At 42.4% G+C, this 15614-nt stretch overlaps 1 protein-coding gene across 2 annotated transcripts in view; it reads right to left on the reverse strand.

Annotated features, from left to right (window-relative positions):
• DSP (desmoplakin) overlaps positions 1-15614 on the reverse strand; it is a 58891-nt gene that overhangs the window by 9938 nt on the left and 33339 nt on the right. For both annotated transcript variants that reach the window (XM_084850365.1, XM_084850366.1), the window contains exons 12-22: positions 13412-13566; positions 11596-11722; positions 9227-9446; positions 7694-7911; positions 5828-5994; positions 4468-4606; positions 3451-3644; positions 2507-2669; positions 1964-2047; positions 1052-1159; positions 411-509 (exon numbers count right to left, since the gene is read on the reverse strand). In XM_084850365.1, the coding sequence (XP_084706491.1) occupies positions 411-509; positions 1052-1159; positions 1964-2047; positions 2507-2669; positions 3451-3644; positions 4468-4606; positions 5828-5994; positions 7694-7911; positions 9227-9446; positions 11596-11722; positions 13412-13566 (1674 nt within the window). The remainder of the gene's footprint in view (positions 1-410; positions 510-1051; positions 1160-1963; positions 2048-2506; positions 2670-3450; positions 3645-4467; positions 4607-5827; positions 5995-7693; positions 7912-9226; positions 9447-11595; positions 11723-13411; positions 13567-15614) is intronic.

Genomic DNA, 15614 nt, shown 5'->3' on the forward strand with positions numbered 1-15614 from the left:
GACACAGAAAACCAGCATATCAAGGGAAGCTAGCCTAAAACTGTTTTTTTCTTAACATGCTAATAGAATACAGTGAAGCTTTTATTTTTAGGGGGGCAGTGTTCAGACATGAAATCCCCTATCTGCAGTGTGAATTAGTCTAGTCCACAAAAAGCTGTATCATGGGACTCTGCTGGATGTACAGATCAAGTTTAAGTCTAAAAAAGCAAAATGAAATATAGCAAGTTTGAAGTTGCAAAAATATGTTTACTAGCTAATAAAGCTTAGATTATTATTATTTATTGCATTAAGCTAGTAGTGGTGGTAGTAGTAGTAATAATATTACTATTATTATCTATAGAGCATTTAAAAGTGCTAGACGCTGTACAATTTACAGCTGAACGATGAATAAGGAAAGAGAGAAAGGTTACCTTTAAATCTTCCAAGCTCTTTAACATTTCACTCAAGAATTTGTAATAATCTCCTGATCTTGTGAGAAGCTCAATGTATCGAGACTGAATTTCTGCAGCCTGAGAAGGGAAAAAAAAGAAACATGTTGTCAGTCTTCCTTGGATACTAATTTCAGCCTACGCTGGCAGCGTTTTTGAGCATTCTGTAACAAAATGGCAGCCTAATCCTTAAACCCTGCATAATCAGGGTTCAAAATCAAATGGAGGGCCTAGCTGAGTACAGTAGGCTCCCAGCTGCAGAGGTTTGCCCTGCAATGTATGGGAAGCTGAGAAGCCAGGCATGGTGATGAGATGGAAATGACAGCGATAACAAGCATGTTCCTCCTTTTCCCCCTCAAGAGTTGTCAATCACACTACTTCAAAGGCTTAATGAGGCTGCAATCTTAAGAAGATGGTACCACACGCCTTTTTTGCACCGCACTTGTTCTCTTTGTTGGGCAAAATAATTCCTGCCCAGCAGTACAATTTCACTTTTCCTTCAGAACTGCATTGCACACCTTAGAGTTGTCCTGTCAGCCTATCACTTAAAACCAAATGCATCTTTTGAGAAGGTTTCACCAAAGAACAACTTTACCAGTATCATGAAAGGAAAGTACATATACCTCTTGCAGAATTAGCCCTGAAGGAGACTGGACCACGCACCGCTTGATAGGGATGTTCAATAATGTCTCCAGTCCTGAACTGTAGGCCGCAGCCTGGAGTTCATAATCCTGCAGAATGAGAAGTCAGCTCAATGCATTTTGTAAAGATTACTGGCATATGTCTCCTGGTCTGCATGTTCAAAACTATGGAAAGGCAATATATCCCAAAGCCTACTTTAAGAGTCAGTAGGGGAGATAAAATAAAAGGGGAGATAAAAGGGGTAAGAATGAGGTGGAAATGGTTGGAGGGAGGTAACAGTCCTTTTTTTTTTTTTAACACAAAAAGATATTTAAGTGGCCAAACAGTTTTAAAGAAAAAGGACAGAAAAGGTTTCATCATAATATCAGATCAACAGGAATTACAGATCACGTTTTAAGCTTCCCATAAGTAAGCCCCACAATTTAACACAAAAGGGGTAAAGTTGGCAGGAATAGCTGCCAGCATGAACCTAAACATATTTAGCTGAAAGAGCCACTTAATCAATGGGACTAAGTCCCTAACATGTTCAGAATTGCAGTCTGACTGGAACTACTAGAAACATTATATATAAATCACACGTGCATTTTCTCTCCCTTGCAACAACCTCCTCAACAGAGCCTGGCTCTGTGGTTCAGTAATTAGCACTGATGCTTTTCTAAATGTGAATTGCAGGTTTTGGACCAGCCAGACTGCCACATATTATCTTTCAGAAATACGGCCATCAGCAACAGGTTCTGTATCTTATAGACTTTAGTTTGCCAGTAACTGAGCTTATTGTGATGAGAAATGGGAGGGGGAGAGGGATTTACTTTAGGGTTAAGAGAAAAACATTGTAGGATTAAACCCTTGTAGTAAAAATAAATTCTTAGGTGAAAGCATTCAAATAACCATACCTTGATAGCAGCCGAGCACACCTCTGCATTCTTGACCACTTCTTCCACTCTGTCTCGTTTGGCTGTTATTTCGCCATGCAAGTTCTGCCAAAAAAAGAAAAAATGGTTTGAGTTTTAATCACATTCCCAGTAGTCACGATTTATGTTGGTTCAGGAGAATGGCAAGTGTCAATTTAGTCACCTGGATCCCCAAATACACTGTGGTAATGAGAATCTTTAGAACAACCTTAGCCGAGTTGACATTTGAATTTGGGGCATACACTTTGTAACTTGTGCTCTTAACCAACTGGCATTCTGGCATGATCCTGACTAAACTCCTAATTCTTCACTGATTATAAATTGATTGCAAGTTAGCAGATTAAGGGTGAAATCTTATGCATGTTAAGACAGAAAGAAGTCTTAGGATTCCCAGCATGCCCCAACCAGCATGGCTGGCTTGAGCATGCTGGGAATTGTGGGACCTTTTTCTGTCTAAACATGCATAGGATTGCATGTTTAGAACACTCTGGAACACTCTCTGGAGTGTTTAGCAGAAAACAATACCTTTTGCTCCTGCAAGTATCTCATGACTGTGCTAACGTCTCCCAATTTCATGGTCTCAATAGTGTCCTGTCGGCGCCTGGCATCACAGATCCATTTATTCAGAGCCTGGTAAAGGTCTCGATAGGTTCTCAGCTGCTTCACTTGTTTTTCTAAATCCCAAGATCTGCAAGACACACAACAAAATATAAACAGAGATAAAACTGCCTTGCCCTGATTTGGACCATTGATCCACTCTGCCTAGCGCTGCCTACTTTGACTGACAGCAACAATTCAAGATGTGAGGCATGATCCCGCTTTCGACCCAAGATCTTAGAGATTAATCCTGGGACCTTTATGCAAAGGATGTGCTCTAGCATGGAGCTCTTGCCCCTGCTTAAGAACAGAGAGATCCACTTTGCTCTTTTGAGAAGCTTTGATTTTGCTCCGCTCGCAAGTTAACCTCCACATCATCCAATAACTGCAACGTAGACAAATACAGACTGACGTATTTTCAAAAGTACCTCTTCTTTGCCCGAAGTTATTATATTTAAAAACCTCCAACATTTTGCGCAACACCCCATTCTAATTTAAATACATAACCTGGGCTCTCCATAGATGTAGCAAGAGCTTCCCAGGTCTGACTTCAACAGTAATGGAAGCACATATTCAGCTACCAAGATCACAGGTCAAAAAGCTCACAGTTCAGCCCAGGACTGATTCTGGATTGAACTCCGCAGGGTCAGATTTATGTCAGACATTTAAGGTTGCCAACTTTTACATCCCTAAAAGTCCCTTTTCCGGAAATCCGATTTGCGAGGCCTAGCACAATTGAGACCAAAACAAAGTTATGTATGATGGGACAACTAGAACTTGCAGAGCGCTGCTTGATGCACAGTGAAATGTGTATTTCACTGTGATGATGGTAGGGGAGGACCGGGGTCAATCTTTAGAAAACACCAACAAACCTGTCATCTATCTGTTTCTCCACCCTTTGCCAACGGTCATTTAGCTGGTTGACTTTGTCAGTGTACTTTCCAAGATCTAAATCATAGAGTGCATACGCCTGGCAAGACTGTGAATGAACCTGGAGGGCCCTCTGCAACTCTGCTTCCAAGGTGCTGAGCAGTGACTTCTTCATAGTAAGGTCTGCCTTCATTTTCTGTGTGTGGGGGGGGGGAAACAAGTACGTGGAAACAAACATAATTTAGCTTCTCTCTCCTAAATCTCAGCAGAAAGTGAAATAATCCTGACTGGTTTAAGGAAGGGTGGCATATGATCAAGCTCATGTATTTGGGAAAATTTAGAGAAGGCAGGGAAAATAGAGATAAACCGCATCCTTTTTATGGGAAATGGGATTCATTTTTGGAAATTATGTCTAAAACATAAAGAGTAACATTCTGATTTTTGGAACTATATTTTCTATACTTATGTTTTTTATGTATAACAGTAAGCATATTTTTCTATATTTGAAAATGGCGTGAATGTTATGTCACTGGCAACGTACAAACGATAAGCCAGAATTCCAGAGAATCCTGGCTTATCATTCATGAGCAGCGTCTGGTTCATGCTTTCCAATCAGTCCCACCTGGCTCCTCCTACGAGTGGGAGAGGCTACAGTAACCACTCACCAACAAGAAAATGCTTAGTGTTACATCCATACTGGGACTCTTGATCTGTCACTATCCTAACAAACAAAATCTGAAGCCAGGGGTAAGGTTGGGCTTCCAGTTATTGTCTTCTTAAGAGAATGACAACTCAGGAGTCCTCGTTCAGATGCAATGCTCAACTTTTTCTTGCTGGTAAGTTTCTGGTTATTGTGGCTGATCCTGCTGTCGGGAGGAGCCAAGTAGGAGTGATCGGGCAGCGTGCACAATAAGCAAGGATCCTCTGGAATTCTGGCTTATCATTTTGTGTGAACATGGCCAGTGTGAGTAACCAATTCATGGCTCAATCCCTCATTTAAAAAAAAAGTTCTCTCCCACCTTCAGGCAGACTCGGTATGCTTCCACTTTATCTGGGTCCAAGGAAAGAGTGTCCTCTTCAGTGAGTCTGACTTCGAACACTCGGATCACATCATCCGTTTGAAGAATTGCCTGAAGCAGTGATCTCAGTGCATTCAAGCTGTAGCAAAACAATGCCATCTTTAAAAAAGTTCAGTCTACTGTTGGGAAAAGATTATTTGCTTTTACGCACCCACACCTACCCCCCCAAGTCAACTCTTCTTGCATGGATAAAGCTGTCCCAATATTACATACTCAAATAAATGAACGATGCAATCCCATGCACACTTACCTGTGAGTAATCCCCATTGCACAAAATGGGATTTACTTCTAAGTAAACATGAATAAGGTTTCATTGTAAAACAAGGACAATCACAGACATGTATCAGGAAAACAATAATTCCAATAGTGTAAGTCCATACATATCATATCAGTTCATCACTCCAAGCCATTTAAGGAAGAACTGGGGGGAGGGAATAAGCAGCTGGTGCACATGTGTGAACCAACCTAAGGCTGTCAGTCTAGCCTATGATTGTGTCTATGTGTCTACTTGCTAGCCTAAGACAGGGGTGGGCAGAAAGCAGATCTTCAGATGTTTTGGACCAACTCCCAACATTCCTGGTCTTGTCCATGCTGGGAATTGAAGTGTAAAACATCTAGAGATCTACCTTCTGCCCACCCCTGGCCAAAGGCATGGAAATCTCTTTCAGCAAGAGCAGTAGGAACTGTTAGGAATCTCTAATAAAAGAAAATCAGTTTCTTCACAAAACTAGAATTGCTAGAATTCCTTGATGGAAGCTGGGACAGCAAACACTAGTTTTGAAGTTGGTTTTGGTCTCTAGTGCAGCAGAGGGTGGGTAAGTAAGGAACTGCAAAAAAAAAATCATTCCAATCTGAAGCGATGTAAGGAAATCAGAGACCATTGCTCCACGTGCACATGGAGCAATGTGTACAGAAAGCCAGGAGATCTGTGGAAATGAGGTATGGGGAACCTGTGCCCTTCCGGATGTTGCTGAACTACAACTCCCATCATACCTTATTATTGGCCATGTTGGCTGAGATTGATGTGAGATGGGCACCAACAACCTATGGAGGGTCAGATGTCCTTCCCCCAGTACCTACTCTGCATGATTTATTGTGCTGAAGAACGTAGATCTCCTTAGTGCAGAATTCGAGTTATCTTAGTGTAAAACAGTAGTAGCCCTGCATCTATTTAGGATTTAAATCTGCTTAAAACATGCACTTGATAAAATGGAAGCACTAATGACTGAAAAACAAAGCATATTTCTAGAATCTGGATAAACAGCAAAGATGCCATAGGATTACTTGTCCGTTTCTTTACCTGTCCAAATAACCAGCAGAGACTCCGTTAATATTTTCCAGTTTCTGAAACAAAGCAGTGATTTCAGACTGCAAATAGTGATACTTTTCAGAGCCTCTAAAATTGGGAAGATAATCTTTCTGCCTGTTAAGAGCATCTGCCATGGCCTGGGATTCATTTTGTACACCCTGAGAAAAGAAAGATAGATACATATTTTTTAGGTGAATAACCTGCAATTAACATATGTTTCATCTCTTCTTGCAAATTATCTGTTTCAACTCTTTTTTTTTTCCCAGAGAAAAGGGGTTTACGTTAAGTTTATACTTTTTCCATGGCAAGAAGTCCCATTATTAACATGCAACTTGGCTTCCTTCTGCCCAACCACCATGCTCATGATTGGGCTCTGATGTATTTCAATACAATCCTGAAAACTTCTACAATAACCCAAGCTCATCTGCACACATACCAGACTACAAAAAGACTAGCTCCATCAGCAGGTAAGGAGGGCTGTCTTTGCAACGTTACAAATTCTGACTGTAGAAGATAAATGTTCACTGAAAAAGGGGATGCAGGATATATTGGTAACATCGATGTGAAAGCAAATCAAACGTACTTTATCTCCAAGAAATGGCTTGGGAGCAGGTTACTTGAAGGAGAACCTTAAAATGGGTGAGCAACCTGTGGCTCTCCAGATGTTGCTGGACTACAACTCCCAACAGTCCCAGTCAGTATGGCCAATGGTCAGGGGTGATTGATGTTGGAATCCAACAACATCTGGAAGATCACAGGTACCCAACTCCTACTTTAAAATCTGCCTGAGCTTTGAAATCCACATTACAGCCCTGCTCTTTTGTCCACCAGTGAGAGATGTTAGGTTGGTAGGTAACAGGGACAAGACCTTTTCAGTGATGGCCCCACACCTGTGGAACTATTTTCCTAGGCTAATATGCATGGCCCCATCATTGCTGGTCTTGAAAAGGTTCCTACAGACATTTGTATTCCAGTCTGCATTTGCCTGATTTTAATATGCTGTGCTTTAAATATAAATATATCTGCTGATTATTAATCAATGAAGCTGATAGCGAGGTTTTCATCATTATAATTTATATCCTATGTGTATTCAATCTTCATAAACCAAATTGTGATGTAAGGGTGCCCTAAAATGAGGGCCAGAGATCTTTCAAATAAATTAATAAAACTTAAATTTGTACGGTTTTTAATTACTGTACAGTGGTGCTGTACAAAGATGTGCACCACAAGATGTAGTGACAGCCCCTAATCAGAGGTGAGCAGAAGGTGGGCTGGAATTTACTGACAGGTTTTGGGGTTATTAGCGGTAGATTGGCAAGGATTTCTGACTCCCAATCGTTCAACAATAGCAACAACAAAATGATTCTCTCCCACTCTAAGTTGCAGTGCTAAAATGAAGAAAGCGGGTGGAAGGGTAGGGAGAAGGAGGAGTAACTTTTTGTGTGGAAGGCCTGTTCTAGTACTAAAAACAAATGCCTGGGCTGAACGTTCTTTAATTCTATATCTTTTGGCACCTGGTAGATTTTGAGCTTGTGGCAAAAAAAAAAAAATGCCTGCCCGCCCCTGTTCTAGTTCATATGAACCACACACTACATACTATGTTGGTTCATTCATTTCAAATGCAATTGTATGCATGTTTAGGCAGAAAAAAGGCCTACAACTCCCAGCATGCCCCAGCCAGCCATGCTGGGAGTTTTAGGGCTTCTTACTCTCTAAAAATGCATAGGATTGCACCCTTATTTACTTAAAATATTCCCAGGGTGCCTTTCAGGACAAGAGCCCTCCCAAGGTGGCATACACAAAGAAGTTTCATACAATAAAAACAACAAAAACCAATTCACTGCAAAACATGCGTACCTCTAATTCGCTTATTCTGACTGACAAGTTGTGAGAGGCCCCTTGATCCAGCTGGAGGGGGATTCTTTGCACCATCCGGAGCTCACAGCTTTCGATTTGGCGCCGAAGCTTCTGGAGTTCCATGAGCAGCCAGGCCTCCTGCTTCTCCTGCTCCCGGTTCCGATCTGGAACTTGAACTTGTTTGCCAGAGCCCACAAGAGTGCATTCAGACGTCACAACTGAGAAAAATGAAAGGCCATTTTTAGAAGAGGACCAGCGGGCCAGTTTTAAGTTTCAGAAAGTGAAATCCCGCAAACACTGGAGGTGTGATGTCATAGCCAACAACGTGCTTTGGGCACGGATTTGAGAACCAGTTACATATGCTGCTGAATAAGATCACCTTCATCTCTCCTCCCCTATCACCTGGCAAAGAAACATGCAGTGAAAAGAATTGGGCAAAGGCCAGACATGGTCCCATATAATCAAAAGGTGTTTGCCATTCACTGTTGGCATCCAATTATCTGCAGGATGGTATAATAAAAAAAAAAAAACTTCAAGTACTTCTCTGTTCAATCTTGTTTTCCACATGGGGCCTCTCTTTAAAGCAGGGGTCTTACACAAGCTATGATGTGCCAAGATGAATGCAGCCCATCAGCCATGAACTAGCCCAATAAGCTCTTGACAGACCTCAATTTTTGTAGTGCAAGACACAGACAGCAAAAAATGTGAGGTTTGCCACATCTCTGGTGAGCAGCGGACATGGATGGTGGGCTGCCTTTGGCTTAGTGCAGGGATGTTGAACCTCTTTCAGCCCAAGGGCCAAATTCCATTTTGGAGAAGCTCTCAGAGGTAGCATTCCAGTGGTAGCATTCCACACAGTGTATAGTTAAACTATGGAATTCGCTACCACAGGATGTACTGATGGCTACCAATTTGGATGGCTTTAAAAGGGGGTTGGACAAATTACAGGAGAAAAAGACTATTGATGGCTACTAGGCTTGATGGCTATGTGCCACTTCCAGTACCAGAGGCAGTATGCCTATGTACACCAGTTGCTGGGGAACATGGGTGGGAGGGTGCTGTTGCGCTCATGTCCTGCTTGTGGGTTCCTGGTCAACAGCTAGTTGGCCACTGTGTGAACAGAATTCTGGACTAGATGGACCCTTGGTCTGATCCAGCAGGGCTCTACTTAGTTTCTTATGGTGGGTGGGGCCAAAGGCAAAAGGGGTGGGGTCAAAAATATCAAAATTACCAGCATATTTTAGCTTAAAGCTTTTACTGCCAAATAACTAAGGCATTTCAACCTTTCAGAATGGGGAAAAACTGCACAAAAGCCAGGAAACCACCAATCAGAAGTTGGGGGAAAGCCAGAGTGGGAAGAGGGTGTGACCACCTGGGAGGGCCGGGTAAGGACCCCAAGTGGGCTGGATTTGGCCCGTGGGTTCAAAAGTCCTGGCTTAGTGGGTCACACAAGTTGCACAGGCCTGTAGTGTGAAGCATGACCATACCCTGCAACAAAGGATACTTTTCCTAGCATCCCCACAGAAAACTAACCTTGTTGACATGGTGGCTGTGGACGTGGCTGCTGTCCACCTGGCAGCTGGATGACCAAAGTCTGGTAGTGCTTCTGGGCATCAGAGAACTGAGTCTGGATTTTCCTCTTATCGTCCTCGACGAACATCTCTGAGCCTTGGCTGTGCCTGAGGAATTCTTGATAATGGATCTCCAGGTCAGCGATTACCCTTTGATAATCTTCTCTGCGCATTGTCTTCAGCTGAAATGAAAGGGCACGAACAATTTAAAGAAAAGCAACCAAGGCAGGTGGGTGGTAAATGAACCATCAGAGAATTAGGGATGTCAGAGAAATCTGCCACGGAATCAAATGAGTTTGGACTGCTATGAATCCAACCATGGATTCCGCAGCAGAGTGGCTTTTTCTGAGTCACGTGGCTTCCATGGACTTGCAGACCTTGTTTTACACAAATTTAGTCATAGAAAAATATGTAAAATAAAAAAGCACTGGTCAAAAAGGCAGATTTCCCCCATAGGCAAAAGCATGAAAATCTGCATTTTGTGGGAATTTGTGCATTTGGGGAGGTTTGTGCATTTTTGCAAGTGCAAATTTGTGCAAATGCCAATTGGAGTGAAGTTGGGAAATCAGAAAAAAATCCAATTTCGTCAGTGAGTGGATGACAGAATGAAAGATACCTGATAATCGGCAAAATGCAGACGGAACCGATTTTACAAAATCCATACATCCCTACAGAGAACACATTCCTCCAAATGATGCCTACAGATGAATGGCAATAAATTGGAAGAGTACCCTTTTTTTCTTTGTGTGTGGGGGGTGGCGGGGTAGGACTATAGGTTAACCATGTAGGTTTATGTTAGAATGAAGTATCTAAGGTTACAGACTGTGGAATGTGCAGATAAGGGGAGCAGAGAGTCTGTGTCAGCAAAAGCAGAGCTGCCTGCAAAATCACCAGCTGTGTTATCAGTACAAGACAAGGTTTGAGAAAAGGCAGGCAACTGCTCCAAAGTCTGGAATGTATATTCCTAAGCCTTGTTATACATGAGCCTGTTAGTAAAACTAGCAAAAGCACGCATTTGCAAAGACTGTGGTTGTGCATTCACTAGAGGGGCATCCTATGCACTCTACATTATTATGCCCACTGAGGAGCAAACTATTAAGTTACCTTCAAATGCATGTATGCATTTCTTTTTCTTTAAAGAAAAAGTTACTTCAAATTATCCATTTTGGGTGAAGTGGCAGGGTGGGTGGATAATTAACACTTTTCCTGCCAGTCACGGAAGACTGCCTGAAGTCATACATAAACAGACATTCCTTAAAATCTGTGTCTGGCAGCTACATCTTTTTTCTTTTCATTTTACTCTAGAATAGGTGCACGATTTGGATCAGAACATTTGTGTGGAGTGCACACGCGTGTGTGGCGGCTCAGGTGCCCTGCGCCTACTGTAGAGTCAAATGAACAAATCTGCTAGACACAGATTTAAAGTAATGTCTGTTTTGGCTCTACATTAGGTAATCAAATGTGAAGGAATGCAGGACTTTTATACCTTTAAAAAAGGTACAGAAGAGAGAAGTTCAGCTAGTGCAGCTTTTCTCGCCTGTACATAACAACCTGGCTGTTTGCTGAAATCCCATCTTTGACACAGTTGCTAACAATACAGGGGCCCTGTTCTCCTTTCCATCTGGAGTCTCCAATGGGAAATTCTACCACCATCTTCTTTTTGGCTGGTAAAAGAACAATGGTTCGGACTTTAATATTCATTCCATGAATGGAACAGAGTTAGCGTTCACAGAATGAGCTTCTATTGGTAGCCCCCAAGACGTCCAAATATCTACTCCTAGGGGCTGGGGGATCCTGGGAATCATGTGGGATATCGTGACGGGAGCTGCTGATGGAAGAGTGGGGGGAGTCAGTAGAAATCACCCCCACCCTTACATGAACAGAGGAGGAACTTTGGATCAAACCCAATGAACCCACTGTTCAAAAACAAGTACCTAATGAGGAGTGCTTGTGGGGCCTAATGGGATATCAGATGTCAAGATACTAAGCATCAACTGTTTTCCTTCTGTCTACTCTATTAAGCACATTCCATCTCAGACATGAAGCCTGATCCTCTGCTTTTATGAATGTAGTGTAGCGTGATTAATGAACATATTTGGCACAGGTTGCTAGGCCCTGTTCTAGACAGGGCCCCTATTCATTCTGAACGCAGAGACAATTGCACAGCCATGGCTTCCACCCATCAGTGCTTCTGAGATGGAAGGAGCAATTATATGGATGGGAACCCTGTCCAGAAAGGAAGCCGACAACTGTGTGTTAAGCAGACTGTAACAGATGGAAGAAAAACATGATGACTCCTGACCTAACTGAAGTCACCCATTCAACACCCACCTTAGCAATAGTCAAAGCCTTGATTTTCTCAATGTCAATCAAGCAATAATGCCAAGACACCAGGCTCTTCATGTTGATGTAGAGCTGATTCCACAGAGCCATAATAGCATCGTAGTATTGTTCAATTCTAAGGGGCAATGAAAGGGTTACTCATACTCAAAAAGCAACACCTGTGTCTCCTTGTCAATAAAATGACTAATCTATTGAGCAGGCAAGTGATCCCTGGGAAAACCCAGAAAGGAAAGCCCAGATCTTTCCAACATAAATGTGCACTATTTTTCACCATAGTACATTCACAGCTAGTAGTCTGCTCTTAGCACAGTGATTCCCAAACTCTGTGCCACAAGAAAGGCTGAAGTCTGCCTTGAAAAATGATGCCAGCATGATGGATGCACTCAACGTTCTATGCTCCTTGGAGTGGGAAGGCTCCACACGGGCCTTTCCACTCTGCCAAGTTATATATCTATATAAAGGCAGTGACATCCATCCCAAAGGTGGGAATAAGGATGCCCTGGGATTCCTGTGCTATAGCTAGTAAGTGCATGAGAATCTCATAAGCCCAGAAAATATAGCCCCACCCTCGATCACTGGCTGACTGGCCAAAGAGAAGGGTGGTATTCCTGCATTAGTTGTGCTATCCCATAGTTGCAAGTAGGATTGCTGCTCATTGCTCTAAGTCAGAGGTAGGAAACTTGTGGCCCTCCAGATGTTTTTGCCTACAATTCCCATCATCTCTAGCCAGCATAGCCAATGGTGAGAGCTGATGGGAGTTGTAGGCCAAAGCACAGGAAGATGCCTTATACTGACTCAGACCATTGGTCCGTCTAGCCCAGTATTGTCTACACTGATTGGCAGTGGCTGTCCAGATTTTCAGGCAGGAGCTTTTCCAGCCCTATCTGGAGATGGTGTGGAATAAACATAGGACCTCTGCATCCGAAGCATGTGCTCTACCACTGAGCCACAGCCCCTCCCACATCTGGAAGGCCAGAAGTTGCTCACTCCTATTCTAAGAGCTATGAAGAAAAATAATGTGTATTTGTGTGTGTACGCATCTATGTGTACATGCACAAATACACACACTTTTTGGTGTGGTGTGCCCTTAATTTTAATCCAGAACAAAACCATGCCCCATGTATCAAAAATCTGGGAAATACTGTTTTAGCAGCATAAATATACTAGGAAATACCCAGTTGTTCTGAAAGGTTCCCCAAGTCAGCTGGTACATGTTAAGAATTCTGAAAAGCCAACTTTAATTTAGGGGAAAACACATTTCTAGCTCTTGTGACTGTGGCAGGGGGAAACTGAAAGCATAAGTGCAGCATGTCCTCACAGCAACATTTCCCACCCAAACACAAAAGGTTGGTTGCAGGATCTGTTCTCTGCAAGAGAAGGACTCTGCTTACAAAAGGTCCACCTGCCTGTCATTCAGTTGTCCCTTCTCTCATTCACATCACACTCACCCCATTCAGCAGGTACTCCTGGCTCTCTGTGTAATATTTTCAGGGGGCTGGAGAGGCTGTGGGGGGTGGAGTGAGAAGGAGCAGGTGGGGAAGTCCACTTCCACCAGAATGTTGATCCAGTGTAAATCTGGATCCAACCCTGTATCATAGATTTTGCTCATTGGCCTTGAGTAAATAATGGGGGGGGGGTGCACACAGCCCTTCCAGCCACTTTCTTATAGTCAATTGGGCCTTATTTGACTCAACGAAGGGACACAAACATGCTGGGTGAAAAGGGGTCAGGGAAGAAATCACAATTCTGTAGGCTTGCCTTACAGTTCAAGCAATACATCTTCAGTGTCTTGCTAATAACTCACTTGGTTGCCATATCCACAGCTAATGGATTAGGGGGAGGAATAAGGAGACTGACAGATGGCACCAGCATATCTACTCCTCCTGGTCCAGTCACATGCCACTTGCTGCGTTCACTGTTGTCTTTCAAAATGCATTCATCTCCTTTGCGCATTGTTTTCTATTAAAAAAAGAAAAGTTACTGTAGGCATGAACACACTAGAACACCATAAACATTTCTGACTTCAATCTGTTTTTGATTTTAGGAATTCACCGAATTCCACCCCAGTACTCGATGACTTGATTTAGTCAAGTGTCCTAATGCACATCCAAAGTTTTCAGATAATAAGAAGCCTAGATGTATAGGGTTGCTACTTATATACATTCCATTGCTATGGAATTGTATGGAGTTTATTAAAAATAATGTCCTCCACGTTAAAATTGTCAACCCACTCTACTGTAACATACTCTTCATGGGGCTGAGTTTGGTATTTTTCCAAAGCTACAGGTGATGAAGAACATAGTGGCTTGCCACCTGATAGGTCAGTGCAGCCCCTAAAACACATGGTATTTCATTCAATCATGTGATTTTCCAACAACCTGCAGAAGCGGTACAGCCCTAGGAGAGTAATACCAAATGATAGTTTTGAATGGAGTTCAACAATGAGCAACTTTGCAAACTTTTAAAGTCATTTTCAAACAGGCAGACTTTTAGCAGAAGCAGTTAAACCTTGTTTGGGATTGATGTTGGAGTGCCCTACCCGTGATGTGGGTTTTCCAGAAAATTTTGAACTGCAAAATTTTCCGAAGCAAATTCGGTTAATTTGCCTAGGGATCATTTGCATTGGAAAATGTTCAGTTTGTATCAGAAAAATTTATAATTTCCAAAATTTCCATTTGAGTAGGAACGTTTTCAGTTTGAAGCAGAAAATGTTCTGGTGTGGCCCTCCAGAAGCCACAGTTGTAGGGACCAACAACTCCCATCCGCCCTCATCACTGCCTATGCTGGTTAGAGCCAATGGGAGCTGCAGGCCAAAACATCTGGAGGGCCACAATTTGCCCACCTCTGCCCTAGAGTGATATAATTTACCATATATTTTTGTCCAATATATGATATATATCACAAGTATTTGATCTGAAGTATTTGATGGGGGAAATTAAAGCACACTTACATATTATATTATGTAGAAATATGAGGACAATTTACATTGTTTAAATTTAAGGGGTGAAAAACAAAGGTACTAAAAACTGTTGACACACTTATTAATTTCAGCAACCCAAGGAACTGTGCATGATATTCTGACAACCACTCTTCTATTTCAACAGAGTTCAACTCTCTTCCACTAAGGTTGTTGGGGCACCTTCAGCTTCACTGTCAGTAGTGCCATTTCACTCTGAGACATATATTTATTTCAATGACATATATGCATGCTAGGGGTAATCCCCTGACAAACATTAATTACAGCTTTGAAACCGGCAAACTTGCCTAATGCTGTACTTGCAATTGACATACATTCATTTTTACTACCTTATGAAACTGACAATTTTCTGTGGAAAAATAAAGCACTGGAAATTTCTCCGCCCCACATCACTGTGCCCTACGTATTTGTTTTAAGTAGATTCTAGCCACACAGCTGATGTGTAGGTTTTTTGGCACATGGTAGCTCATCCCAAGCCTTTGGAATAAGATTGACTAGAAATCTGACAAGATACAATCCATGATTAGCAAATATATGAGTGCCATGAACATGCAGCTTCGTTGCCTTTGTCCACAAGAGCTACTGTAACCTGAAGCTATGGCTTCAAAGCAGTGCTGTGCCAAAAATTTCTCCCACATTTTTTCAGAACACTCCCATTCAATTTAAAAAGAAATTGCTTTCAAAAAGAAATTCAAAGGAGGAGAACTTTCAGAGAAATTCTCATTTGGGGTTCTTGTGCTTACCTTACTTATGAGGTGGCTGAGGAGTGTGCGTGAGTGTCCTGTCTGTCATTGTACAATAATCTCTGTGGCAGCCTGTAGCCTCCTTGGCTTCCTGCACTAAAGCCATCATGAGGAAGACATCATGAGGCAATTCCTCCCATGGGGCTTTTTCAGTTCAGGAAGTGCAGGTGGCCTGGCAGGCTGCAGAGCAATGGAAAGATGTGTTCTAGAGAGAGAAAACATACACAGGCCCCTCAGCCACCTTGCAGTGATTAGGTAAGCTCAAAAATAGCACCAAAAGAAATTGA

The sequence above is a fragment of the Heloderma suspectum genome, chromosome 4, assembly GCF_057233095.1.
Source record: "Heloderma suspectum isolate Gila_16-S chromosome 4, 16-S_ref, whole genome shotgun sequence".
NCBI classification, from domain to species: Eukaryota; Metazoa; Chordata; class Lepidosauria; order Squamata; family Helodermatidae; genus Heloderma; species Heloderma suspectum.